This window comes from Pleurodeles waltl, chromosome 6 (genome assembly GCF_031143425.1).
Source record: "Pleurodeles waltl isolate 20211129_DDA chromosome 6, aPleWal1.hap1.20221129, whole genome shotgun sequence".
NCBI classification, from domain to species: Eukaryota; Metazoa; Chordata; class Amphibia; order Caudata; family Salamandridae; genus Pleurodeles; species Pleurodeles waltl.
This window is the reverse complement of record NC_090445.1, coordinates 679961162-679988145: the sequence shown is the minus strand read 5'-3', so window position 1 is coordinate 679988145 and position 26984 is coordinate 679961162. Positions and strand designations below refer to the sequence as shown.

Here is a 26984-nt window from a genome sequence, read left to right as displayed (position 1 = left end):
TCACTGTCTCCTCTCTGGAGCTCATTTACTGTTTGAGGGACTGAGCCGTCCTAAGTGGGCTCTCCTACAATCTCAGTTCCCCCTTGGGCGTTCTCTAGCACTGGAACTTCCTGCTCTGTAGTTGCTGCGTTAGAAACATCAAGTTCCTCGTCAGTCGGACATGTTACCTTCTTTGTGTGACTGCCATGTATCCAGTTTGGAACGCCCGCACATTTCATAGTAGTGGTTGTTCAAGCCATACTTGATATGGCCCCTTCAAGCGCGGCTCCAAACACGACTTTTTCACGTGCTTCCTGACAACCACCCAGTCACCGGTTTGCAGGGTGTGACCTAGATCACTGACCAGTGGCAATGTGCTGGCTTCCACCTGGTGGGAAAAAGAACGAACCACAGCAGCCAAACCTTTGCAGTAGTCCAACATATATCATCCGTGATATTCACAAGAGCATTTGCGGGCACTGCGGGTAGCCTCATAGCTCTGCCCATAAGGATCTCATGGGATGATAGTCCTGTCATCTTATCAGGGGTGTTTCTCATTGACATCAGCACTAAGGGCAATGCATCTGGCCATTTCATATTGGTAGCTGCGCACATCTTTGCCATTCTCGACTTCAATGTACTATTAATTTGTTCTACTAGTCCTGATGCTTCAGGGCGGTAGCTACAATGCAGCTTCTGTTCAATGTCTAATGCAGCACACAAGAGCTTAATCACCTCATTGTAGAAATGTCTGCCCCTATCTGATTCTAAAGAGACCGGAAAACCGAACCTGGGTATTAGTTCTCTAAGTAACAGCTTTGCAACTGTGAGACTGTCATTTCTACGTGTGGGGTAAGCTTCAATCCAGTGGCTGAAAACACACAATCCCCAACATGTACCTCAATCCTCCACAAACAGGCATCTCAATGAAATCCATTTGCATCTTGCTAAATGGACCGCCAGCTCTCCCTATGTGCCTCAAAGTTACCACAGTCCCTTTCCTGCATTCATCTGTTGACAGATGATGCACCTGTGACAAGTAACCTCTGCAGCTTGTCTGAATTTCAGGTTAAACAAGTCAATTTTGAATGACCTGATCATTGCATCTCTCCCAAGATGTGCCTGTCTTTGATAAAGCCTTGCAAATTGTGACAGAAGACTATTGGGCAAAACCAGTTTCCCCTCCTCTGAGATCCAAATATCGTCAGCTCTCTGTACACATTGCATTCTCTGCCAAGAACGTTTCTCCTCTCTGCTAGCACGACCCTGTAGTAATTTTAGCTCATCTAGTGTATCAACCACTCTTAATGCAAAGTTCAAGCATGTTTCATTTTCAGTTTGCGTTAACAATTCCCACTGATCCTTGAATGATATACAGTTCAATGCGCAAAACCTTGCGACTTGATCTGCATAGCCGTTTCCCATTGACACAAAGTCTTGTGACTTAACATGAGCATTGCATTTCACCACGGCAATTTCAAGAGGTAACTGAATCGCATGCAACAAGTCCTTAATGTGTTCGCCGTTTTTCACTGGAGAACCAGAAGAGGTCATAAAACCCCTCTGTGACCACAATTGGCCAAAATCATGTACAATTCCAAATCCGTATCTGCTGTCAGTATAGATAGTGACTCTCAGATTTTCAGCTGCGTGGCATGCCTTAGTAAGGGCAATTAATTCTGCGACTTGTGCGTATTACACTCTCTCGAGCCAGGAAGATTCAATGATACCAGCTATGGTATACACAGCATAACCAGCTCTCAGCATTCCGACTGAGTCTCTCAAACAGGATCCGTCAACAAACATAATGCAGTCATTTTCTTTTAACTGCGTATCTTGAATGTCAGGTCGGGGCTTGGTACATAGTTCTGTTACCTCAAGACAATCATGCTCCACTTCCTCTTCATTATTAATCTCAGTACTTTCAACAGGAAGTAGAGTTGCCGGGTTCAATACAGTACACCGCTTCAAGGAGACATTTGGTGACCCCAAAATAATTGTCTCATATCGGGTAAGTCAGGCATTTGTCATGTGCTGGGTTTTAGTTCGAGTCAACAGAATTTCAACTGAATGTGGAACCATTACTGTTAAGGGATGTCCCATCACTATGCCTTCACACTGTGTGAGGCTCTGACCAACTGCTGCAACTGTGCACAAACAACCCGGTAAGGCTGCTGCGACAGGGTGCAAGGTAGCTAAAAAATACGCTACAGAACAGTTTGCACCTCCATGGACCTGTATCAAGACAGGCAAAGAACAAGCATCACGTTCATGACAAAACAGTAGAAAAGGCTTCGTGTAATCAGGAATACCCAAAGCTGGTGCCCTGCACATGCACTCTCTCAATTCCATGAAGGACTCAAGCTCTTCTTTGGACAGAGTTATGGTGTACGGGTCATCCTTAGTTTCTTTGCCTGTCAGCTTTATCAATGGTTTAGAGATAATTGAAAAGTTGGGAATCCACTGGCGACAGTAGCCCACCATTCACAAAAACATCCTGACATCTCTCTTTGTGGTCGGGGGGTTCATCTGCAAAATAGCTGTCACCCTTTCCTTTGATATTCTCCTGGGCCCTCTCTCAATCAAGTGTCCCATGTACTTCACCTCTTTTTGACAGTACTGCAACTTCTTTGGAGACACTTTAAGTCCGTTCTTTCCCTAATGATTCAGTAAGGCAATTGTGTCATACCTGCAGTCATCTTTTGTTCTGGATGCAATTAGTAAGTCATCAATATATTGCACCAGAGTCAAACTGAAGGGCAATTCTAACGAGTCCAAGTCCTTCTTTAATATCTGATTGAAGATGGATGGTGACTCAGAAAACCCTTGAGGAATTCTGCACCAACTGTATACCTTGTCCAGGAATTTGAAACTGAATAAAAACTGGCTGTCCTCATGAAGAGGCACCGAAAAGAAGGCTTGTGACAAATCTACAACGGTGAACCATTCAGCATCACACGGAACCTGAAACATGATCACTGCTGTGTTCGGCACTATAGGGCAACATTTTGCCACATTCTCGTTTATTTTCCTCAAGTCTTGAACAATTCGAACCTTCCCACAAGGCTTTTTCAGACCCATTATTGGTGAATTACATGGGCTGCTCAATACTTCTTTCAGAACTCCTTGCTTTACAAAATCTGCAATTATTTGCGACACCTGAATAAGGACATCTTGTGCCATGTGATATTGTGGCACCTGGGGAAACACTGCATTTGGCTTCACTTGTACTTTAACTGGTTCCACTCCTTTTATCAACCCCACTTAATTTCCTGTCAAGTCTCACACTTTCTCTGTCACTGTTCCCTGTAATTCAGCTGGTAAGTGAGGTACTGGGTTTTTCAGAACCGGTACTGATCCGGTAACCCAGTGGTGCCAGGGTACACCCAAAGACCTCGGGTACTTTCCTGATTCAGACCACAGAAACTCAGAGTCTTCTAGGTGAAGTCAAAGATCGAATTTATTGGCTGCAACCAAGTAACAAGCGTCCTAGAAGTACAACAGCACGGTTTGTATGTTCTCAGGAGACTGTGTTTCAATGCAAAGTCAGGTTTCCTTATATACAGTTTTTTAAGCTTCAGGCAAACATTCTTGACATTTTGGTTTGTCATTCACATGTTTTCACTACAAAGGAAAAAACAGTGTCATGATGAAACCTCATATTTCATGTCATCCAACCCATAATAAATTACCCAGCAAGGCCTAGTATTTTACATCAGATAAGTGTGGACCCCCAATAAAAACAGGCACCTCCCCCTCGTAAAGTAAGAAGAAGAAAAGAGCAGGTGCAGGTGTGAGCAAGATTAGGCAGGGTGTGTGAGCGATAATAAGGGTTTTATGGCATGGTGTGCCTTGATGCTATCTGATTCGGCCACTGGGAGAGGGACTGACCAAACAGGTTTGGCCTGAGGCAATGGTTCCAGCTTGCCCAGGTCAGAGAAAAGTCAATCAAGGTGTACGTGTCCTTGGAATCAAATCTGACTGTATTATAAGCCTATGTGAGGGCAACTTTTAAAAATGGCTGCCGTGTATAAAATGGGAGCCACGAGTGCAGGACGAAAATGGCGATTTCGAGGTGAAAACGCTGCTGGAATTGAGCGAAAATGCTCATGCTTAGTGTACTAGTCATTATCGGTCTTTTGATACTAAAATCGTACTGCTGTGGCAAAGTAAATTACATGGGTCCAGAATTTTTAGAACCACATAAGTCAGTCACTGTAAGCATCGGGAATAAGGTTATCAAAGGGTAATCTTCATTCGTGTTTTCTGTCTCTAACTCTGAGAACTGACCATCATCCCCTTCATCATCACTGTTTGTCTGCACCTCAATTCCATCGCTGGAACAAGTAATCGAACATTTTGTTTTGCACAGTAAGTCTCTTCTCAGTAGGGACACAGGACTTGAATCGCAGACTACAAACTTATGCAGTCCCTGGAAGTTGCCAATCTCAACTTGTACCGGATCTGTAATTGGGTTTGTCAAGTACTGGTTTGCTACTCCTACCACTCTTATGGTATGCCCTGAAAGTGGTAATTTCTGAACCTCTGCACTTCTGACTGTAGAGCGTGTAGCTCCGGTATCAACCAAGAATGAAACCATGTGACCCATTACCTTTCCCTCTACATAAGGTCCCCTCTGATCTACTTCTAAGGATGCTGCAAGCCTGCACTCTTCACTATCTGAACTCTCACCCGACCATTCATCATTCATTCCATCTTCACCACGCAATGGGAATTGCTGTACTGTATTATTTTGGCTCACTACTTGACCTGTGACCTGCTGAGGAAGCATCACCTGTTGCTGTCCCATTGGAGCTAATGGTAATTGCATTTGCTGTTTAGGTACCATGGGAACCTGCTGTTGTACTTGCTGCATTTGCGCTGGTTGAACACATGGCATTTGCATTTGCTGCATGGGCTGTAGCCCCTGCATCTGAACCATGTTATTCTGGAAGTTCTGATTCTGACCTCTCAATTTTGGACCTCTCATGTTTTGAAGTGTACCGACATCAGTGCTTTATTGAACGACACCATCATGTACCACATTTGGGCATTCCCACTTCCAATGTCCCACGCCCCCGCACAGGTGACATGGTGACATCTTTTTCATCCCTTGTATGTCATTTTGAACTACCACAGTATTCAAGTCTGGACAGGGATTCACAAAACCTCGACCTCGACCTCTTGGTTGCGCCTGAATCACACCATTCCCTTGCGGTTGCTGCTGTATCATCTGCTGGATTCCATTTCCCTGCATACCTGCCTGTGCTGCCCTTATCTGCATCACCATAATTTTCTCCTTCAGTTTTCTCTACTTCAGCTAAATCTCGTCACTGCAGTATTTCGCAAACTGCAACACCTCATCAATCGGCTTCGCTTGCCAACAGATCAAATGATTCTTAATCATCTGGCTAACCTCTGGTCTCAGCCCTTCAACAAATCTAAACACAAGATGGTTCATGTCGTTCGGCTCAATAGTTTCAGTACCACTGTAATGTTTGAATGCCTTCAACAACCTCTCATAGTAAGCATGTATCGATTCTTTAACCTCCTGTAAGGTCCGGTCGATTTTCTGCCAATCAGTTTCTTTCGGCAACACTTTCTGCTTCAAAAACGTAATTACTTTATGATAGTATTTCATCACCTCCTCAGAGGGTGCTCCGGTTGCCTTATCCCTTGCCGGTTCCTGTGTCAGCCAGTCCACACCACTCTTGCACTCAAGCCATAAATCGGGCGGAACAATGATCTCAAACAAAGTATTTAAGTCTTCCCAGAGACACTTCGCAAGCTTCACAAACCTATCTGTTTGCTGATACCACTCGATCGGCTTCTCCCTCAACCTGGGATAATCATTTGTGAAAGATAGAATGTCTCCCCTGGACCACGGTACATGGACTAAAACCCCACCAGCTGTTTCTCTCATTGGTACCATCTTTACTGATCCCGTATCTGGTGAAGCTTTAGCTTGACTTGATCCCGGACTATCGCTTTTCTCTTTATCTCTTTTCTTTGCCCACCTGCCTTCCCATTTTTCTAAGACTCCCCAAATCTGAGCACTTTGCAGTATTTCTTTTAGATGTGCTTTCATTCCGGCAGACCTCATGTGCTCGAAGTCCTTTGAGTCAAAGTCTGATCTGTAGCTTCTTATCAAATGTTTAGTATTCTCAATATCGATATGGTGTTTGTCTGCCAGCGTCGCCAACCTCTGATGTACCTTACCTACTTCTTTAGTGATTTTAGGGCACAGATATCTCAATTCTGCTTCTGTATATGACTCTAATCTGTTCACCCCCATTGTTCCCTCCACTAATTCAGCAGCCTCCACTCCCAGTCTCACAAAGTTCAGGTACTCTTCTTTCTCAGACCTTTTCAACTTCTCTACAATAGCTGCGGTTTTTGGAGCGTAAGTTTTAACCACTCATTCACTTGTTGCACTGTAAAACCTTGCAGTGCAATATTCCCTGCATGCATCATTGGTGAACGTGAAGCGTTTGTACTTATTGACTGCGGGTTGGCATACCTAGCCCTGCCTGTCTCATTGCCTCCAACGGTGCTTCAACCGGGCTAAGATCTAAGAAAGACCTTGGTTTTTTGGCCGCTTGCTCTCCCGGAGCCATTAACTGGAGAGTTCCTATGGACCCTCCTCTTATTGCATCTTGGGTCATTACTCCCTGATCAAACATTTCAGGCTTACCTTGTGCATACAATGGCACCGGTGGACCAACAGTAATTGGCAATGATATGGCAGCTGGTGTCTGACCTGGTCCCAAACCCTGTGGAGCAGCAACTCCAAAGGTTTGATTCTCTGAAGCCGGGGCAGGTACTAATGGAGGTCCTGCTGCTGGATTATATCCTGGTATCAGCTGCTGCTGAGGCTGGGGCAGAAATTGTGGAGTTGGGTCAATCTGTATTAACCTCGATTTTGTATATATCGGGTCTGGCGGCACTATCAGATTTGTAGTAGTCTCTAGTACTGGGACGTCTGGATAGATTCTCTGTATCTGCAGTGGAGGTTGCAACTGTATCTGCATGTCTGGGGCAGTGGGTACACTAACACCATTTTGTGTAAAAACCGTATCACTAGTCTGTACTGTATCAGTAACTCCCTTCTCCTGCGTCTGGTTCCCAGGACCCACACTGGTGCTTGGGACATTGTTGCTTACTGCATAAGGTGGCGGGGGATCATGTAAGATCTGATTTAGGAATTCTTCATCGTCTGAATCGTCTCATTCTATCCAAGATCTCTTAGTCTCTTTGGGCTTACTAGAGTCTTTGTCTGTTTTACATGTGGCTTTCTTCCCCTGGTTCTCGTCTCCGTGTGCTATTGCTGGGAACAATTTGAGTCCGTCAACTATTCCTCGTCTCCACATTTTGCTCTCATTGTCCCATCTAGTCTCAGCTAAAGTCTTTTCTGCTCTTTTTATTCTCCTTTCAAATTTCTGCTGTCTTTATTTGATAGCCATTAAATCCCAGAATGCTAATGCCTCGTACTGAGCTGGCCTCGGAGGTGGCTTTTGTACACTTAACATCCACCTCAAATTCTCTAGAACTCTCGTATTGAACGTTCCATGCTCTGGGAACGCCAAACATCCCTCTTTCTCTGTCAGTTTGGGCCACTGTTTCATCCACAAGCAAGGCGCAACACCCTTTTCTTCTATGACTATATAAGCTGGAGTACCCTCAGGCGGTGTAGGCTCCCCTTCACTCTCCATAATGTATGCATCTCCTTTCAGAGTGCTCTTAAAAGCTTTGATAAAATTCATCTTTGCATCTTTTCTTTTGTTGTATTTAATCAGAAAGTGACTTTAATTCCCAGGACACACTTCACCCACCTTTCTCAACCTATTGCCTCTCATGGACGGCAGCCAATCCGTGCGCGACCCCTCTCGGCAACTGACCTATCTCAGCGCGGCACCACTGACGTCACACTCTCACACTGCAGCTGACAAAGTTTTGCGGCTCGTCCGCCCCTCACTGGATTCACACCAAACTAATGCAAAATTACTGCAAGCACCTTTAACAACAACAACAACTCAAATTTGCCGGTTTACTACAGGAAGGGTAACACATTCGCTTCAGAACTTTACAGAGATTTCACTTGAAGCCTCGGCCGCTACTCTCTCCTTCTCAGTTCCAGCATACGCAAGCAGAATTCGACTAGCAAATCCTACTCTCGACTTGTCAATGTTTTGTTCTAGTGCACTTTAGAACTTACCAATACTCCATTGAAGGTTTCGCACATACAATTTGACTCAAACTCGACTTGGCTACCATGCCCGATTGACCTAATTAAACCGTACAAATTACAACATAAACCCAAGTGTCTTCTACACTTGTCAATATACTCCGGAGTCTTAGACCGCGACGGGTCCGTACATTAACAACCAACCATGTGGATAATTTTGAGCACAAAGCGCCACACTCATGTGAAGTACGCCGACTTCCCTACTCTCATACTGCGGAGTACGCCCACTCCTACTAAAACAACATTTACCTGGCCTAAATACACACAAACTTCACAAATCACCTGCAAAAAGGCATAAGCTGAGCAAACGCAAATCCTACACCACACATGCTAAAACGCCGAAAACATCCCCAACTCACTTAGGCAGGCTCCGAGATCCCAGGAAAGTCATAGTGAATTTAGAAACACATCATACCTCCAATTTGCATTATCTCAGAGAACCAATTTAAACAATAGTTCTCCGTCCTAGGGCCCCAAAGGGCCAAACCGTCGCTCTGCTACCAGAACTGCTAACGCGTCCCTTTATGATAATTTATTACACATCAGGACTCGTTTTAGGCCAATGAATCTTTTGACCCAGTTGAGAGACACCTTAGGACGAGATAGCTAATTAATATGTCAATCAAAACATCAATAATGTCATCAATATTTATCATAACGACACATTTCACTTTAGTTAAAGTCATTAATCAATTCAAAGCACTACCATGACCTTGCAGTCATGAATAACCACACCAGTTTAGTAGAATTTTTATGAGTTTTATTCCCTATTGGTTACAATTCTAAAAGCAGATGCGTTAATCTCAAAACGAAGAAACATAGTAGCATAGTCACGATATGGCAACTTTGATAAGATTTCATTAAGGTGAGAATCACAAACATCAAAACATAACACGGCGTAGATCAATTTAGCAAAGTGTCAATAACGCGTCAGTTCAACAAGCATAGATTCGGTCGTTTGTCTATTTGCATCAGTTTAGTGAACACATGGCCTAACCACTGATTAGCATTAGCATGTTGGGCTTCATGCAAAACATTTTAGAACACCAATTTGGAAAACATCTAGCTATGGTTTCTGTCAAAAGTAAGCAGTTAGTACCTAGAAAGGAAAAGCAAACAGACAAATCACAATTGTATTGTCATAGTTACCCTCCAAGGTTTAGGTCAGCACTCAGGTTCAGTCTTCGTCTTCAGGACATCAGTCAAATCTCCATCATTCAGAACTCAGCTACGGGGCAAAATGGGCACACCCTCATAAGGAGGTAAAGTGTAAATGGGTAATCTAAGGACGAAGATGGTTTAAGTAAATCAAAGTAAGTCACCAAACAGAGTGACAAAGTTTCTGGATAAAATCAATAGTATTCCCTACCTAATTCTAAATGGCTCCCCGTGTCATGGGTTTTTATCCCTTTTTCGTTGTACATTCCCCTAAAATTTCATTGGACATTGGTTATACCCGACTATCTTTAACCTATATGAAAATGCATTAGGTCATTAATCTTTCATCCCATATTATTTTACAAGTCTCTCATTGGTTCTCCTGTTCGATGTCTTCAGAGGTAGCACGTCCGGTATGATTTCATCTTTCTGAAATTCTTTGCACATCTTTTGGTCAGTAGCTCCATTGTCTTTACCGGTTTGAACAACCTTGTACATTACATTAATCTACACTGTTGCATTCTGTCTAATATCACCCTACAAGCAATGAAGAATTCATGAGAATGGATCTAGTATGGTTACATTTCAGCTTCTAGTTTGAAGAAAACAAAAGGCCATGTCCTTTTGCGAGTCATCACTCTGCAGGATAGGAAAAATACATTTAATTTGAGAGCCAAGCAGCTAAGCTTCGGCTCATGCTAACTTAAGGCCTACAAGGATTTCAGCACAAATTCAATAATACAATTATTAATAATTAATATAAACATATTCAGTATAATATTTTAAAAACATTTTAGTCATCATTATTAGTCCACGTATACATTTGGCGGCCACTCCCCGTGGTCACATTTCAGGTGCATGTTTAAACAAATACATCAACACAATTACTTAAGTGCCATTATCACACATTAATTCATAAACATTTCAGGTTAATATAGATTATATAAACTACGCTCTCTCACAGGTTTTAAGTCACTGTGATGTTAATAATAGACTTACAATGCCTTATTTTAGAATCAAGACATAAGATCAGGAAGGGGAAACAGCTGAATCAGATATTATAGTTGTAATGGAGTTCCGTCACTACTTTTCAAAATATCTTAAATGGGAATAGGAATAGGAATCTTTTATCCCTGTGTTGATTTTGCATTGAGAGAAATATTTTAATTTGGACAGTTGAATGGAAATGTCAAGTTGACTGAAACAGCGAAATAGACACATACGTTATCCAGTGTACGACAGAGGTATTTCTTGAAAAGGCTTTAAAATCAGAGTAAAAAAATAGAGAACAAGTGGAATGGAACTATTTTCCATTGCATCTTACAACCCCTGACCATCTCCTTCCTTTCCGAAAAGTTATAAAGTTCTCAAATAACTTTATCACTCCTGCCCTTCTGTATCTTTCTCACCCCATATAGTGCCAGCACACCTGTCAGATAACAGTGTGCTGTGTACATTGGATTACATTGCATTATAGTTCGGAGATGTTTTCTCTGTCCCAGGACAAGGCACAGTTATGAGATTTCTGCAGTTTCTGAAGTGTATTTGTGGAACAACAGTGGTAGACTCCATTTCGTTAGTGAGGATAGAATATCGGAGGTACAAGGGCCAGGGTAGTCAGTTGAGGCTTAGCGTAGCAGTAGGATGATCCCATCGATCTGATGCAAACAATATAGGGCTCTTCTTAATAGGACATTCACCTACAGTATGGGGGCAATGTCTGCATCAGAGATAATCACAGAGTTTCCTGGCTTCCATGAAGGTATTGAAAATGAAATTCTAAAACCATGAATATAGCCTTAGAACCCGCCGTAGCGGGCTCTACCGGCTATTAAAGGCCTGCTCCCGCGTTAAATGCCCGAGCCGAAGGCGAGGGCATTTAACAATGGAAAGGGCCTTTAATAGCCGGTAGCGCCCGCTACGGCGGGTTCTAAGGCTATTAGAACATTCTGCCACCCAGGGCAGAATGTTCTATTAAAAAAACACAAATTGCTCACAGAGCCCGAGGGGATTAAAATCCCCTCGGGCTCCGTGAGGCTTTGTTCACAGCTGCTGCTGTTAACAAAGCGAACATTGGAATGTTGGCGCTGCGGGCTTTTACCAGCCAGTAAAAGCCTGCAGCACTCCATTGTTTTCAATGGAGCTGCCAACGTTCGAATGTTCTAATACCAATTATATACATTAAGTTTAATATAAAGGGGGAGCTGAGTACATGAAGGAGTTAAAAGCCATTCCTCTGAGAAGAACTTACTGACACTCGGCTACAGTGAAACTAGGGTAGAGCTTTCCTTCAAGGAAGCTGAAGAGAAAAGTGATCATTCCAAGCCCCTCCCTCATTGATACATTGTGTGTGAAAATAGAGACAGCCACTGTTGTATTTAAGGGGTTCCACTGTTACCAAGGCAAAGTTCTGTATGTGTGAATGAGGGCGAATGTGGGGGATTCCTTGCTGGAACTCAGGGGAAGGAAAACGGATGGACGGGGAGAAATATGGATGTACTGCTTAAAGCTCCAGACAATAAAGATTTGAATTTAACTCATTGAGTGGTACGCTATTCAACAGTTAGTGCTTTCCTTCATGGGAGCTGAAGAGAAAAGTGATAACTCTAAGCCCCTCCTTCATTGGTACATTGCGTGTGAAAATAGAGACAGCCACTGAAAGGGCTTAAATTATCTTCCAAATTGAGACACTGACAGCCGAATGAGTGGCAGAAGTTATTGAAGGAATATCAAGGCTTCATCTTCATTATTCCAAGTGTAAGAGACCTGTGCATCTAAACAGACTGGGGACTGAGACTGCAGACTGTACAAACTACAATTAAGGCAACGGCCTAGAGACTATATCAAAGTGAGTTGAAGAACATGCTATCCCTTATACAAGGGTTATCAAGTTCCAGATAGAGACCGTTGATATTTTTTTCTAAAGCAAAAAGCACATACCTCTCTGAAGATAAATTTCCACCCAATGTCAGAAGCTGATAAGCTCATATATTGTCAGCAAATTTTATCTGACTTACTAATGTTAGTCTGAAGGTGTCATTGGGACTTGATCACAGAAAATGACATCTGGCACGATATTTTAAGATATCTGTACAGGCATGTTAAAAAAGGGGTCAAAAGTAACACAGCACTAACAAGTGACAAATAAGTCCTAAAAGTTATGAGAAACCTTCAGGGACTGACAATGAGGTGTGCAATTATATGACAACTTGCTATTCTAACTCAGTGGCTTAAATGAATCATGCATCATGATGCTTTACCTAACAGTGGGGCTTACCTTCAGGAGTTTTCCAGAAGTCAGTGAAGAAGACGGTTGACAATAGAGGTGAAATAATACTTAAAAACAAGTGGTGTTCAATCCAAGAAGGAGAAGAACTCAGTGCACCGCTAGCCAGTCATTGCAAATTTAATGAATACAAGGTAAGGTAAGGGTTTGATTTGGACGATTTAGTAGAAAATAGCCTCCTGCGAAGGTATTTCGGGAATCAACGAATGCCCAAAGTGACCCCGTAGTGATGACAGTTTTCATTCTCACAGTAGACCGCAGCAAGTAAAAATATTTATAAGTGTTTTAAAGTGAAAACAGTAGGCTTTAGTTTTTGGGTTCATCAACCTTTGGGCTTAGTGACAAATTATAAGCGCCAAGAATTTTAGCATCTGAGACTGATTGAAGGAGGGAATATATATTGAAGATGTGAATAATTTTGTATACATCATGAGGAAACTGCTAGAAACATCCTACAAACTCTAACTAAATAAACATAAACTTTTTTGTGAGATTTTGCCCTCTGCCTTAGTGGATTTATTTGGTTGTCATGGGGCATCTCAGTGGGACTGCTGAATAATCACTGGTTAGCAACCTACGCATTGAGTGCTAAATTTATTTACTTTGGTGAATGATAACTTTGTGACATATGGTCTTTTTTTCTGACAGTGTTTTAAGTAAAAGTACAATGTCTGCCAAAAATGTCACTCTTGTGACTGAATTTGTCCTCCTGGGATTCCCTCACAGCAGAGATGTGTCAATGTTCCTGTTTGTTGTGTTCTCCCTTTTCTACCTCTCTACTTTGGGAGGCAACACTCTTCTCATACTTACCATCTTGGGGGAATCCCAGCTGAACACCTCCATGTACTTCTTCCTCCTAAATCTTTCGTTCCTGGATGTCTTCTTTTCCACTGTAACTCAACCCAAGCTTTTGGCCAACCTCCTGGTTTCAAGTAGGATCATCTCCTTTCCTGGCTGCATGGCTCAATTATATTTCTTTCATTTTCTAGGCAGCACTGAATGCTTTCTCTACACTGTTATGGCATTTGACCGCTACATGGCTATCTGCCGGCCCCTTCATTACATGAACATTATGAATCGCAAGGTCTGTGTCAGGCTAGCTTTTGGAACATGGATGACTGGCTCTTTACATGCCCTAATACACACTATACTAACATTTCAGTTGCCTTTCTGTGATTCCAATTTGATCCAGCATTTCTTCTGTGATATCCCACCCATGCTGAAACTTGCCTGTGGTAACACCTCTGTTAATGAAGCTGTGATTTTGACCAACATTGGGGTAGTATCTGTGGGATGCCTGCTGCTCATTGCGATATCCTACCTCCACATCCTCCTTGCCATCCTGCGGATCAGCAATGTTCAAGGGAGGAAGAAGACTTTCTCAACATGCGCTGCTCATCTTATGGCAGTGACAATGTACTTTGGTCCACCTGTTTTTATCTACATTCGTCCAACATCTGTTTATTCAGTAGACAAAACCCTCTGTGTCTTCTTTACGGTGGTGACACCTATGCTCAACCCCATTATCTACTCTCTGCGCAATAAGGACGTGAGGAAAGCACTGCAGAAACTAGTATGTGGAGAAAACTTAAAAATGTGAACGTGCAGAAGCTAAACGTCGTGCATCTTTGTGGTATTAATTTGAAAGGCTTGCTTCTTCTGCAATAAAAAGTTAAACAAAACTTGTTAGTCCTGGAATTACAAGATTGCTGCCTGGTAGAACCACGCCGTTTTTGCTACTCTGGAATAAATCAAGAGCATTCCTCTTCGGAACGGAGGCACCCTAGCAGTAGTATCAAACCCACCATATGCTCACAGAAGCCAGTGATGACAATAGTGTTGTCATGCATGCGTGGACACGGTTTCAAAAGTTAATAATTTTGCATAATAATTAACATTAAAGAGTTGCAAATGCAACGTGTTTTATATTATTTAAAAAAACAAAAAAGTTTAGATTAGCATGAGTGAGGCCTTAGGCCTACTCACATTTTCTGTTAGCACAAATAACGATGTGATGCTTTTTCAATTTGCTTGTTGGTTGCGTCATGTACCTATCTTATTTTGACCACAGTTTCTCTTTCTTTCTAAAAGGTATAACAACCCATCCTTTTCTGAACTAGCCATTAGCTTAGGGAGCAGACTTCATGCTGGTCGGTTTATCACTCTGCCCCCCGACAAATTCAGTTCATGGTTTGCACTTAGAAACTGTTTCGGGAGGATTTTCCAAAGTGGATTTTTTTTTTAATCTGGTTAAATGTATTATTTGTAGGGCTTCGTCTTGAATAGACTCAAACATGTCCATGATCTATCAATTGGCCCTTTACATGATACAAAGTGCCGACATATGTTTACGGTATTCATAGGCCACGATTACAATGTTTCACTGCTCGTTATCGTCTACGTTTTCTCAACATTAATGAGGTTTTGTCGTAATACAATTATGGTAATCACAATTTTCAATCAATTTTACAATTACTAAAGGCTTATTTCACAAATGAGTTATCTATTCGTTGTTATCTTTAGGATTAGAATGACTGTCATCCTTTTTATTGCATATTAAACATTTCTTGCTGCATTGAAGAAACTAATTTGCGTAGGATTCAATAAGAAAGCAATTTTTGGTTGTGTGGAATGTAGGAAGGTGGCTGAAGATTTAAGAAACTATTGTTTGATGCTCGTTTCTTATTGCCGATTTTGGATTGGAAATCTTAGAAAAATCTCAGCAGCACAGGTCATTCATAATTAAATTCTTAACAAATAGCACACAGTAGGGCATAGCTGTCATGTATTTTCCGTTGAGTGAATGACTTCAAGGGCAGATGAGTCGAAGGAAATTAAATATTACCATCCCTAAGATTCCTGTTTTCGGACCAAAAGAGATGTAAGGAGTTTATGGCTTGAAATGCGCATAGTTTAGCCTTTTGCATGCACACGTATGCATACACATGGCATCCTATGCAGTTCATAACTACATGTTAATAAAGCATTGTGGTTTGCATCCATTGTGCCTTCAGGACTCCTGCTGAATCCGATGATGGACGTTGCATTGGCATTTTGTAGACACAAGAAATCTTGGCATAAAGAAATAGTTACCAATGCACCCAACCTAACCTATCGGACAGATGTGAGATAAGATTTTAGCTTCAGCACATATTAACACAACATTTAGGCAACCAAGAACCTCCACCCATCTTCACCCCTTTGGACAAAGGATCAACAAGGGGTAGTGGGCCCAAGTTCCCAGGTGTGATAACCCAATGATCCCAGCACTTAACAAAGGAGCCTTCTCTTGATATGCACCTTGTCGGTATTGCACAGCCTCAATAAAGGATCCTGCTTAGCTTTGTGGCATCCCAACTTTGTGGCTTATTCCTAACCTATAGCAAATTTGTATTAATTTATTTTATTTTAAAATATTTAAATCGCCTACTATATTTTCACTGAAAGGGCGTGTCTGATGCTTCGGAAAATTGCAATCCAAAAGGTTTTCTGGCCTGAAATAACTTGGAGGCAAGTAATGACAGTCAATGTTGGAACAGAGTTAAATTCATAAGGTTCGTGAACTCACAAATGAAAGATCCACATTTTCACTGGACAACCATAAGAAATGTTTAAGTTAGAAAGGGGAGGGTACCTATCCTTAGGGTGCTGTGCCAGGATAAGATTGATCATAACAAAATGAATATAATGTTCCTCATAATGTTACTTAAGTCCTGTGTGGGGATGAATTCAGCTTGTTATTTGAAACAGCATTTCTCGATCTAAGAACAAAAGCCGATTCACGAACTAACAGCGGTAATGCTCAGCCAAACAAACCTTTCATGGCCAGATTACACGAGTGCATAGTCACTAACATGAGCTCCACCAAATGACTGTAGAGCATGAAAAACAAACCTACATCAAATAGGAGAGACGAACGCAGCACTAGGCAAACGCAAAATGCAACACACCCACAATCACATTCAGGTCAGTAATCACATCGAACACCATGTAGCAGAGAAAACTCACCAAATATGGCCATCAGCACATAAACATGGGAATGTCCAGCATAAAACAAATCACAAACTACAAGAAACTACAATCGTGAAACTCTAGTGCGCACGCCAAACACAGAGGCGTCCAAATGCAAATATTAACGTACCGTCTTCAAGGTGCAAGATAGGCCACATTTCAGTCTATCAGAATAGTCCAATAGGCTGTGCTACAGTCACCTGTCCGTCAAGAAATGGTGGATAGGTTGTGTTGCGGTCTGTGCTGTGAAGAGAGTCTGGCCGTTTGTGTTATCATCCTCAATTCTTAAAGATTTGTTGTCATACAATAAAAACACTAGACCCTCGTGAGAGATCGCAACAAAACCTATCTACCACCTTGAACAATGCGCATAATTATTCCTGATCTTTTTGCATTTCAGGTTCTCCCTAAGATCTGATAACCCCGACCAGCTTGTACGTTTGAAACTAATTCCAGGCCGTATGCCAGTTACTCCAAGTTTCATAATCTTGAGGCCTTTTTTTAAATTTGAGAAGCCGTCAACTTTAACCGCCAAAATAGGGCAAAACCTGTGTCTGCTTAATTGAAAACAGGAATGTGTGAAACTGATAACAATACCACTATTTAACCAGACTTGTGAAACAACCATGAATGGACAACCAAAGGAGAAAGTGCACTGTGAACTGTTAAATAATATTCTCTGTAAATTTGGAATTCTAATGTATTTTTTTTTCAAGCTGCAGGCATATAATGAATGGCACAATCATTTTTTTATTACAGAAAACTGGTTGTGGCATGGACCAGTGAACCAGGGGAGAAGGATTGTGTGATGTATAGAGTGTACCGGTGTAGGGATAAGCCTTAACCATTCACCACACAGAAGATGTATTGAAGAGAAAAGCAGAAGGCTTAACTTCATTGCTCCTAGCAGTCTGTGACATTTGAGGGTCATTGTTTGAAGGTAAGGAAAGGATGTCCCTGCTTCACTACAGGCACTGGAATCACTGTTAACATGGCCTGTGAGTTAAATCGTACGTCTAATATCTCTTCACTATACAGATTTCAAAATAAAAACACAGCAAGCCCATCTTAGCATTCTATTCTTCTGGTAAACAGAGTACTACTTAATTGTGAAAGGCAACTTCTGTTATTTTCCGTAAATATTTTTATTTTTATTCTCATACAAGTGGTGTTTTCGAGCCAGGACATCAACTTGAGGCTAATGTATTCATACACTAAATGCCTGTGCAAATTTACAGTGCAGCACAGGCTGATATAGTACTCTTGTGTGTTCAAGAGCCTCATATTGTAGGTAAATAAAACCAGTGGTACAGAAACCCTTATGGTGGCAGACAGGAGTGTCCAAAAGCAGATCATTTGTTCATCTGCCTCCAGATACCTTCTATAGTCACAATGAAGGAAGACCTCTGCAAACTGTAGTTGAACACAATGTAGCACCTTGAGAAGAAAGTAAGCTCATGTCAATCCATAACTTTTTCCCTCAAAATTCAATTAGGCATGCTCATAGTACATGTTTTAGAACTCTATCTGCGCTTATCTCTCACTTTGTTCAACCTTTCTTCTGCCAATGCAGGAATGGTGCTTAACCACAAACATGATGTTTGGGAAGATCACAAAGTTTCATACATTGAATACAGGATCACCTATCTGCAACCAGGTATCAGGTTCAGTTGACCAGCTTCAACCCATGATGAGGGCAGGTGCTCTACAGTGCCTTGTGCTTTTTCATCTTACACCTATATATGATCAGCATCCTATGCTGGCAGAGATTTAAGCTTGGTATGACCATGTGAATGCATTTGTCATTCTTTGCAGGAATCAAATGCACATCGAGGTTGACAAAACTTTGACCCAGAAAGATGTGTGATGCACCATAAACAATTACTTCAGCACTACCGCCATAATTTAGACACTCCAGTCCAATCGGAATCCAGTTGGAATATTGTTCAAATCTTTATTATAAAGATACATAATCACAAAGGGTTTCCCAAGGCAACAAAATAAGTTCAAAACTGAGCATTCAAGAATAATGGTGCAAAAAGTTAACAGTAATATCTGAGACACAGAAAAAATGCAGTGCTCAGAGTCAGTCGGGGCTCGCAGGGATTGAAAGGTGCAGGGCCGCGCAGCACGTGGCGGGGGGACTGGGGGTAGTGGGGGGAGTGATAATAAAATGTAAAAAATATATACAATATAAAACTTACCTGTTCCGCTCTGTGCGCGTGTGTTTGGCCGGCCCAACACACATGCGCATTGAGGGGAGTACACAGTGCACTCCCCTCATCATCATCATACCCCATGGCCCGCCCCTTTAACAACCAAACAATATTAAAAAAAATTGTTATTGTTTGGTTGTTACAGGTTTGCAGCGGCTGGTGGTTGTGGTGGTGGTGGGGTGATGCTCCTCCACCCTCATGGAGGAGCAGCCCGTGCTCAGAATGCGCAATCTTTTAGTCAATTCAAATTCAATCAAGTCAATATTCAGGGGCTGGGCACATGTCAACTTTATAGCTAACCAAATTTGAGACATACATTTTTGATGAGTAATACATGCAGGGAAAATACAAAAATACAAAAAGGGACAAAATAATTTGGAAAAATTGAATAACTAGGGGCACTAACTAAAAAAAATAATAACTGTCAGCACAGTGGAGAGTCTAACCTAAAAAGGGTATTTCAAGGGGCAGGGGCAAATGGCAGATAGGAAAATACCTCAACAAGGGACACAGCAGTCAGGGAATGTATGTCATTAAAGCATCAGGTCATCAACACATCTGCAAGCATCAGGAGACATCTGGGGAACTCAAAAGCGTCTGACCAAAGTTTGATCAGCAATGTCATATTAATCCACATGAAAGATTCTGATTGGCTTCCATGAGTGAGTTCATGTTACAAAAAAGGGGCATCATCTAATCAAAATATAAGTAAACTTCAGGCTGCAACAATAAGACAATTTCTTCGATTTGTCATGAGAACATCTCATCTTTCCATGTGACTCCAAAGGGTTTGGAACAAAAGTATGCCATGTTCCTGCAAAATTTAATTTTCAAGGCCAAATAAGCTGATCTTCCACAGTTAGACAATAGGCTTTTTACAAGTGGGGCTTTGCTTCTGATGGAAAAGAAATCTGAGGTTAGACTTCACAGTATAACAAAGAACAATTCAGCATGTTTAATTGAAGGCGAAATGCAAGCTTATGTTAACAAAAGAAAATATCAAATGCATTGGAAAAATAGTTGTGAACGAATAAAACACACATAATATGCCAACTTATAATTTTATCATGAATACATAAATCACCAGTGTGAGTAAAAAATGTTATTTAAAATTATAAAGGGTTGTTATTGCATTACGTTAATTATAACAGAGAAGTGCCTTTTTCTCATTTGCACATATTTTCAGTCATTAATCTTTCACTTAACACTAGAAATGTAAATTCATTTCGACATAAGCTATTAGGTTAGAGACTAAATGGCACTTTAACATCAACTTTATCCCTCCGGACGTGATTTATTCAGAAAGGCACAAATGTCAAACTGTGAAATACAAGCAAGTGCACATTTAAAATGGGTGTCAGTGCAGCTTTGTATTTAAGCTTTTCTGCTTAAGTGCACTCATAAACTTAAACTTGTCACAGTCTGCTGACTTCAGTGACAGGAGCAACAGAGCTAAAATTTACACTCTGTCAGTCCCTCCTTTAGTTGCGAAATACGCCATCATAATAGGCCAAATTCTCGTTTCAATGAGATAATTCAGGATTTTGTTGTCTTGTTTCTATAAGGTCTGCTGTCATTCTCCATTTTCTTGAGTTTACTATAATAAATATTTCTCCTTTTCTCCATTTATATCTCCTTTTTCACCTGCCTATTGTTTTCTCTTTTCTCCTTCAGTATCTTCTATAGTTTGTAAAATCCAAGTGTACCCATAATATATAAAATCACAATCAACAGGGGTCTCAAGATGGCTCCTACTATTCCCTTTCCCATGTCTCCAAACCATTTTCCAATGGCTGAAACCCCATTACCAATAGCATCCAACACACCTGTGCCTGTCAGACCTTTAAGATCTCTCTTCAGGGCAGCCATGTTTGCAGTGCACTTTCTTATCTCCTTACTATTGTCAGGTATTTATGTACTGTCAGAAAAGGTCTCCTTTTGTCATGGTTAGCCCCCACTTTTTGCCTGGTATGTGATGTAGCCTCAAAGTTGTTAGCGTCCAAGGCCCCCTTCTAACCAGGTTCCCTAGGACAGACCTCTTTCCCTAAAATTGTTGTGATTCTTTGGCACAATTGACAACACCTTTAGCTGACACTATAAGTCCCTAGTAAATGGTACCGAATTATCCAGGACATGAGGTACTAAGGGTAGGCACCTGAAGGCAGCAACACAGATTGTGCCACTCTCTAGGGCCATGCATCCAGAAGCACCCAGCACTGCAATTGCAGGTTGAGTGTTCTGATGCAATCCTAATGACAAACTTGACATGGCACACAGCCTGTGTGCCCTGTCCGCTACACTTTGCATGCACTCTGCACATGCACTCTACATCCCTCAGGCAGGCCTTCCAGCCCTAAGGCAGGGTGCACCATATGGTATGTGTCAGCATATATGCATAAGCAATATGCCCTACTGTGCCCTTGCCAAACCTGGGACATAGTAAGTGAACAGGGCAGCCATTTTAAAACATGTGTTGCACACTGGTAAGTACGAGTTTCACAGCTACAAGATGGCTACCCTGAACCCCGGGTTATCTGGTATCAAACAAATCAGAATGTGAAATCCAAACTGGTACCAGTCTTGGATTTATTACAATGTACCTTAGAAGTGTCCCCTTTAAAGGCTAATGACCATGGAATGGTTGCTGGCTGGTCACAAGGTGGAGGTGCGAATACCCCCCTCCCTCAGGAATGTGCACTTCCCTGCTGGCAAGCTTCAAAGGGCTTACGGCCCTTGAAACTCAACCCCCAGGCCTGCTGCTAGCAGCAGATGGCCACCCCCATGCAAACCCCCACTTTTGGCAGGAGAGATGTCAGGAAAACAGAAAAAGGGTAGGAGGAATGGTCAGTCCTGACTTGTACCACCGCTAAGGTGTTCCATGTGAGGTAACCTCTCCATTTCATTTTCCTCCTTCTTGCATGGTAGGAAAAGAGCCAACCAGGTGTAAGGACATGACCTCTGCCCACAGGAAGTGGTCATTTAGTGGGTGTAGCCATCCTACTAGGTACCAACCTAAAATGCCTACTAAATACAGTACTTAGTGGGCATCCCTAGATGAAGAAATCAGATTCCACACACAAAATAAGGCCAGCAACAAAGAAGACCCAAGGCTCAAGAACTGAAGTCCTGCTGCACCAAGAAAAGGTGTAAAACCATACCTGCTACACTCAGGACTTGACAATCATTGCTGAGGGATTGCTTTGATATTGGATGGACTCTATAAACCTCCAGAGGACCTTCACCCATACACAATCACTAAAGAACTCCCTCCAGAATGAAGCTCAGCAAAACCAAGGAACCAAAGACCCAGTGATGGCCTCTTCACTGACCGGCTGCTGACCAAGGAATCAGATGTGCAGCCAGACCAAACCTTGCCTGTGAGATGATGAGAACACAACCTACCAGTGTGCAAAGTTTGGTGGCACTGCACTCTCCAGTGCCCGGACCATGCAATAGCCATTGGTACTGGTCACTTCACATTGGACACCCAGAAGGACAGTCCATTCTGGACTGAAAAAGTACTAGGAGGAATTCCCAGTCAGGGGACTTTTAGGAGCTACTTGGATCTTCCACCAGAGTTCCCCTGTTGACCTTCAAACGACCCTCGTAGGTACCTACCTCCTGCTTCCAAGGGCACCTTTGCACACAGTTCCTGTCTCACAAATTTGCTTTGCACCTGGCCACCATGTGCCCTGCACCAAAGATCCAGCTGTGCCCTAGGGGTCCCCCACCCCTTGCGACCTCAACATCCTAAGGGGACTCACCGGACTTACCTTTAAGTCCATCTGGACAGTGCTTTTCTAAGTTGTCACCCGAATTTCTCCAGCTGGTCCGGGGTACCAATCAGTGACCGCAACATACTTGTAAAAGTAGATGTTGGTAAAGACATTGCCCTATTTACTGTGAATTTTCAAAGTATCTCTCCACTAATTACTATGGTGCGTAATTACAAACAAAAGACTAATTTTATTAAAACTTTAAAAATGCATACCTTAAAAAGTATGGTTGGAAAATGGGCTATTGGTACGGGCAGGTAAGTACCTACACTTAGCAATAGGCCACTAACCTCCACTTAGGTCCAGTTAGGTCTCAGTAAATTAAACCTGGTTCAACCCCTGGTAGCTTGGCAATGAGTGACAAAGCTTAACTTAGGAGACAAAGTGTAAAGCATTTAAAGTCACAAAACAGTAAAAAGTAAAACACAAAACACAATAAAAATCTAACACCTATTTATAACAATAGATTATATTTTTATCTTTATAATGACACCAAAACAATTATATTCGGATAAGGGGAACCGGATACATGAATTTTAAAAGAATTAATGCTTTTTAGCGCTTAGAAACGAATAGCGCCAATCTGGTCATCTGGTCGCACCTCGACCGGGGCAAAGTCAAAGTTTGAGGCCGACCGCGATGGAGCCTTGATCGGCTTCAGCTCGCGGGATGCCTCAGACAAAAGTTTACCTTTGGACTTTCTGGAGATTTTCTTCAGCGAGATCAAGTAGCCAGTCCAATCTGACCTCCTGGAACTCTTCCTCGGATACGCATTGCGGTAACCCTCGTGGAGATTTTTACCCTCAGACAAACCTGAATCTTGATCCAATGTCCCTGGAGCCCTCTTCAGATAACCTGCCTGGGAGGTCCGGTCAACTTCTTACATTCAAACTTAGTCACTTTTTCAGAGATTTTCTTCACCAGGACGAATCTGCAAGTCTGGCCGGGTCGTGCTGAGGTAAGCCGGCTAGAGTTGCCACGATGAGTCGGTCCCTTTATGGAGCTTTTTTCCAAAAGTTCCCCAAACTTCTCCAAACTTCTGGATCTTCTTCCAGATAATCCTTAAAGGTTCTTTTGAGGGCCACAGCTCACCCCAAGGTTCCAGAAGCTCTGAGATGCTCCTTGAGGGCGCGGACTACAACTCCCAGAATGCACCTGTCGCAAACTCCTTTTTGGCCACTGGACAGTGGTCAGCTGGTCAGTTTCTTTAGGAGTTGGTGCAGGGGACTCTGGTTAGCAAAGTGTCACCTGTGGCAAACAGGGAGTCCCTCCTTGAACCAGTTGAAGCCAGGCAAAGTCCTTCTTGTGGTGGTGCCTAAGTGTGCTGCTGGCACAGTCGTCAACAGAGTGCAGTGTCCAGGGGCGTGTCAGGGGTCCAGCAGGACAGTCCTTTTTCTTCTGTAGTTCTTTTTTGTTGGAATATGGTAGGGATCTGAGGTGTGTGTGCAGGTCTGCCAGTTTTATCCTTGCTCCTGGGTGAAAAACAGGGGGGTCCTGGTTCTGCAATCAGGTGCAGGATCCTTCCTCCTGTGATGACCACGTCCTGGGAAGTGTGGCAAAAATCAATCCCAGGTAGCAACATACCTCAAAAATCCATTATGCCTGAAAGTGATTTTTGGAGGTTACATCTGGCTGAGCCCACCCACCTGTGTGGCTAAAAATCTTAAACACACTCTTCTCCTGCCCTCTCCTAATCTAATCAAGGGTGTCTTAATTGTCTGGGTTTGCAGGATGTGAGGGAGGTGTTGGGTTGCTTCAAATGTCCTTCCCTGTCTTTGAAGACCAGTTTGGCAGCCCTCTCCCTTCCTGCCTCTCCATCTGCTGAGGGAAGATCTCCTCCCCCAGACACATCTCTTTGTGTTGAGCCAGGCCACTTCACACCTCATCAAGGCTGGTATAGGCTGGCCAATCAGAGCAAAGCAGCAAAAACACTGCAGGGCTGAAGTTGGCAACTTTTCAGGTGAAGTTTAAAACTCTTTACCTGAACAAGTTATATTAAATCCCATAACTGGAAGTTGTGGGATTTAATATAACAATTAATTTGATACCAAACTTGAAGTTTCTTTTACTTAAGGCGACTTTTAAAATTAAAATAAATTCTCTCCATTCTAGCCTATGGAGGCCATTCACTACAATGAGGGAAGAACGCATTTGGCTGTTTACCTCACCAGGGCTTATAAAACTATTTGTATAAGGTCACTGCTTATAGTTGCATGGCACCCAGCCCTAGGGGCACATAGGGGTGACAATTATAATTAGCTTAATTTGCATACTCATTTTACACAGAGTATAGGCCCTGGGACTGGCTAGCAGTACCCAGGGGACTATATGAGTCAGGAAAACACCAGCAAAAAGTGAAACATGGGGGCAAAATGTCAGGGGGCCTCTGCAATCAGCCCTGTTCTCCCACAAGTACGTTCCCAATTTTGATGATCTTGGTCTTAAACATTTTAAAGAAATCTGAAGTATTTTTTGCAAATTGGTCTCAAGTTATTCTTTTGAGTGTGTGCCTCGACTTATTGATACTGTGAGTACAATAAATACTTTGCACTTCTCTAAGATTAGCCTAACTGCCCGACCAAGCTACCATAAATATTAGAACATTAAGTGGTCTAGTTTTTACTTCTGTAAACCAATCTGTCATTGCCTGGATCCCCTTGCACAGTGTACCTATCTTTGCACACTACATAGGGGTCCACCCTCCTACATGTACAGCAATGTTGCGCATGTAAAGTCTTACATACTCCATCCTCCTTTGCGAGTAAGATACCTGACGACAAATCATTTTACAAAACCATAGATCTCGTAGCAACCATCTCAGTGTCCATTAATAACACTTGTATAGCTGTATATTAATAGCTTCTGTATAATCAGTAGACAGCTTATCTACTATTGTTGACAATTTCCTAATCTTTAAATCACTTAAGATAACTCCCACTGTTGGAATTATGCCACCAAATATATCTCCCAATATCTCTGAGGCACGTTTTCCTTGTTTTTAACTCTGGAGTTTGATTTCTCATCACAGACTGATTCATTAATTCTGTCCACATGACACATTTTCAGAAAAACTGCTCCCAGGCAACGAGTTCCATCCCAGCTTTTCAACAGCTTCTAATAAGCTTTCTCCCCACAAATAAAATAAATTCCTGGTATCAATGGATCCTGCCCACTTACCATAAAAGCCCATATATATTAAAAAATGAAAACATATCTACACATGCTAGTACCTACCAATAGTGCATGTGTCTTTGACTTTGTTATATATATATATATATATATATATATATATATATATATATATACATACATATACATACACATCATTTCATTACATGTTGCCAATCTAAAGCTAAGAATCCTTGAATTTCGGACACTGAGGCCCGGTCGGTGTTAAAGCGACGGTAATACTGCCAACAGGCCGGCGGTTAAAAAAAAAAGGGATTTGGACCCTGGCGGTTACCGCCATCCAACACCGCCACTTTAACACACAGACCGCCAGGGTGCTAACGGGCACTGGCCTGGAGACTTCGGTCTCGAGCCCAGCGGCCCTCACATTCCCACCCTCAGGATTACGACCTGGCCTACCGCCATGGTTTCCGTGGTTTTTGTACCGCCACGAAAACCATGGCGGTAGGCACTATCAGTGCCAGGGAATCCCTTTCCTGGCAGTGATAGCGGTCTCCCCCCCTCCCCAGAGTCCTCCCCTACCTGCTCCTGCGCACCCACATACACACATGCACACACGCATACCCACCTCCACCCACGCATGCACATATACATACCCACACACCACAACACACACCAACATACCTTGTCACACACATGCATCCACAACACACAACACTCACAAGCACTCATTCACGCATGCATCCAACGTGACTCACACCCGCATGCACGTATCTCAAAACATACACACACACACACCCCACATACACACAACACCCCCCTCCGGTTGGAGAACCTAACTTACCTGGTTGCAGGGGGTCCTCCGGCTGGAGGCGGTCCGCGGCACTGCTGTCCGAAGCAGCGTCCACCAGCAATTCACCGCCAGGCCGTATCATTGCTCATGATATGGTTGGCTGTGTTTTGCTGGTGTGGCGGAGCTGCTGTCAGCAGCGCCGCCTTACCGCCGTCCGCCGCCATGACCTGCAGCGGTGTTCTGCCACATTTCTGGCAGAATACCGTTGGCGGTCATAATACTCATTGCCTGCTGGTAGCCACGGCGGCAGTATGTTGGCGACCTTCGCCGTGGCGGTAGGCAGGCAATACTGCCAATGTTGTAATGAGGGCCTGAATGTGTTACATCTTTA

General features: G+C 42.6%; 1 protein-coding gene across 1 annotated transcript in view; it reads left to right on the top strand.

The window, feature by feature from the left end:
- The window catches only part of LOC138301673 (olfactory receptor 10G4-like), a 194898-nt gene extending 171482 nt beyond the window's left edge, over window positions 1-23416 (top strand). The window contains exons 5-6 of the mRNA XM_069242188.1: window positions 13317-14241; window positions 23390-23416. Of these exons, the coding sequence (XP_069098289.1) occupies window positions 13317-14241; window positions 23390-23416 (952 nt within the window). The remainder of the gene's footprint in view (window positions 1-13316; window positions 14242-23389) is intronic.
- The last annotated feature ends 3568 nt before the right edge of the window (window positions 23417-26984 follow it).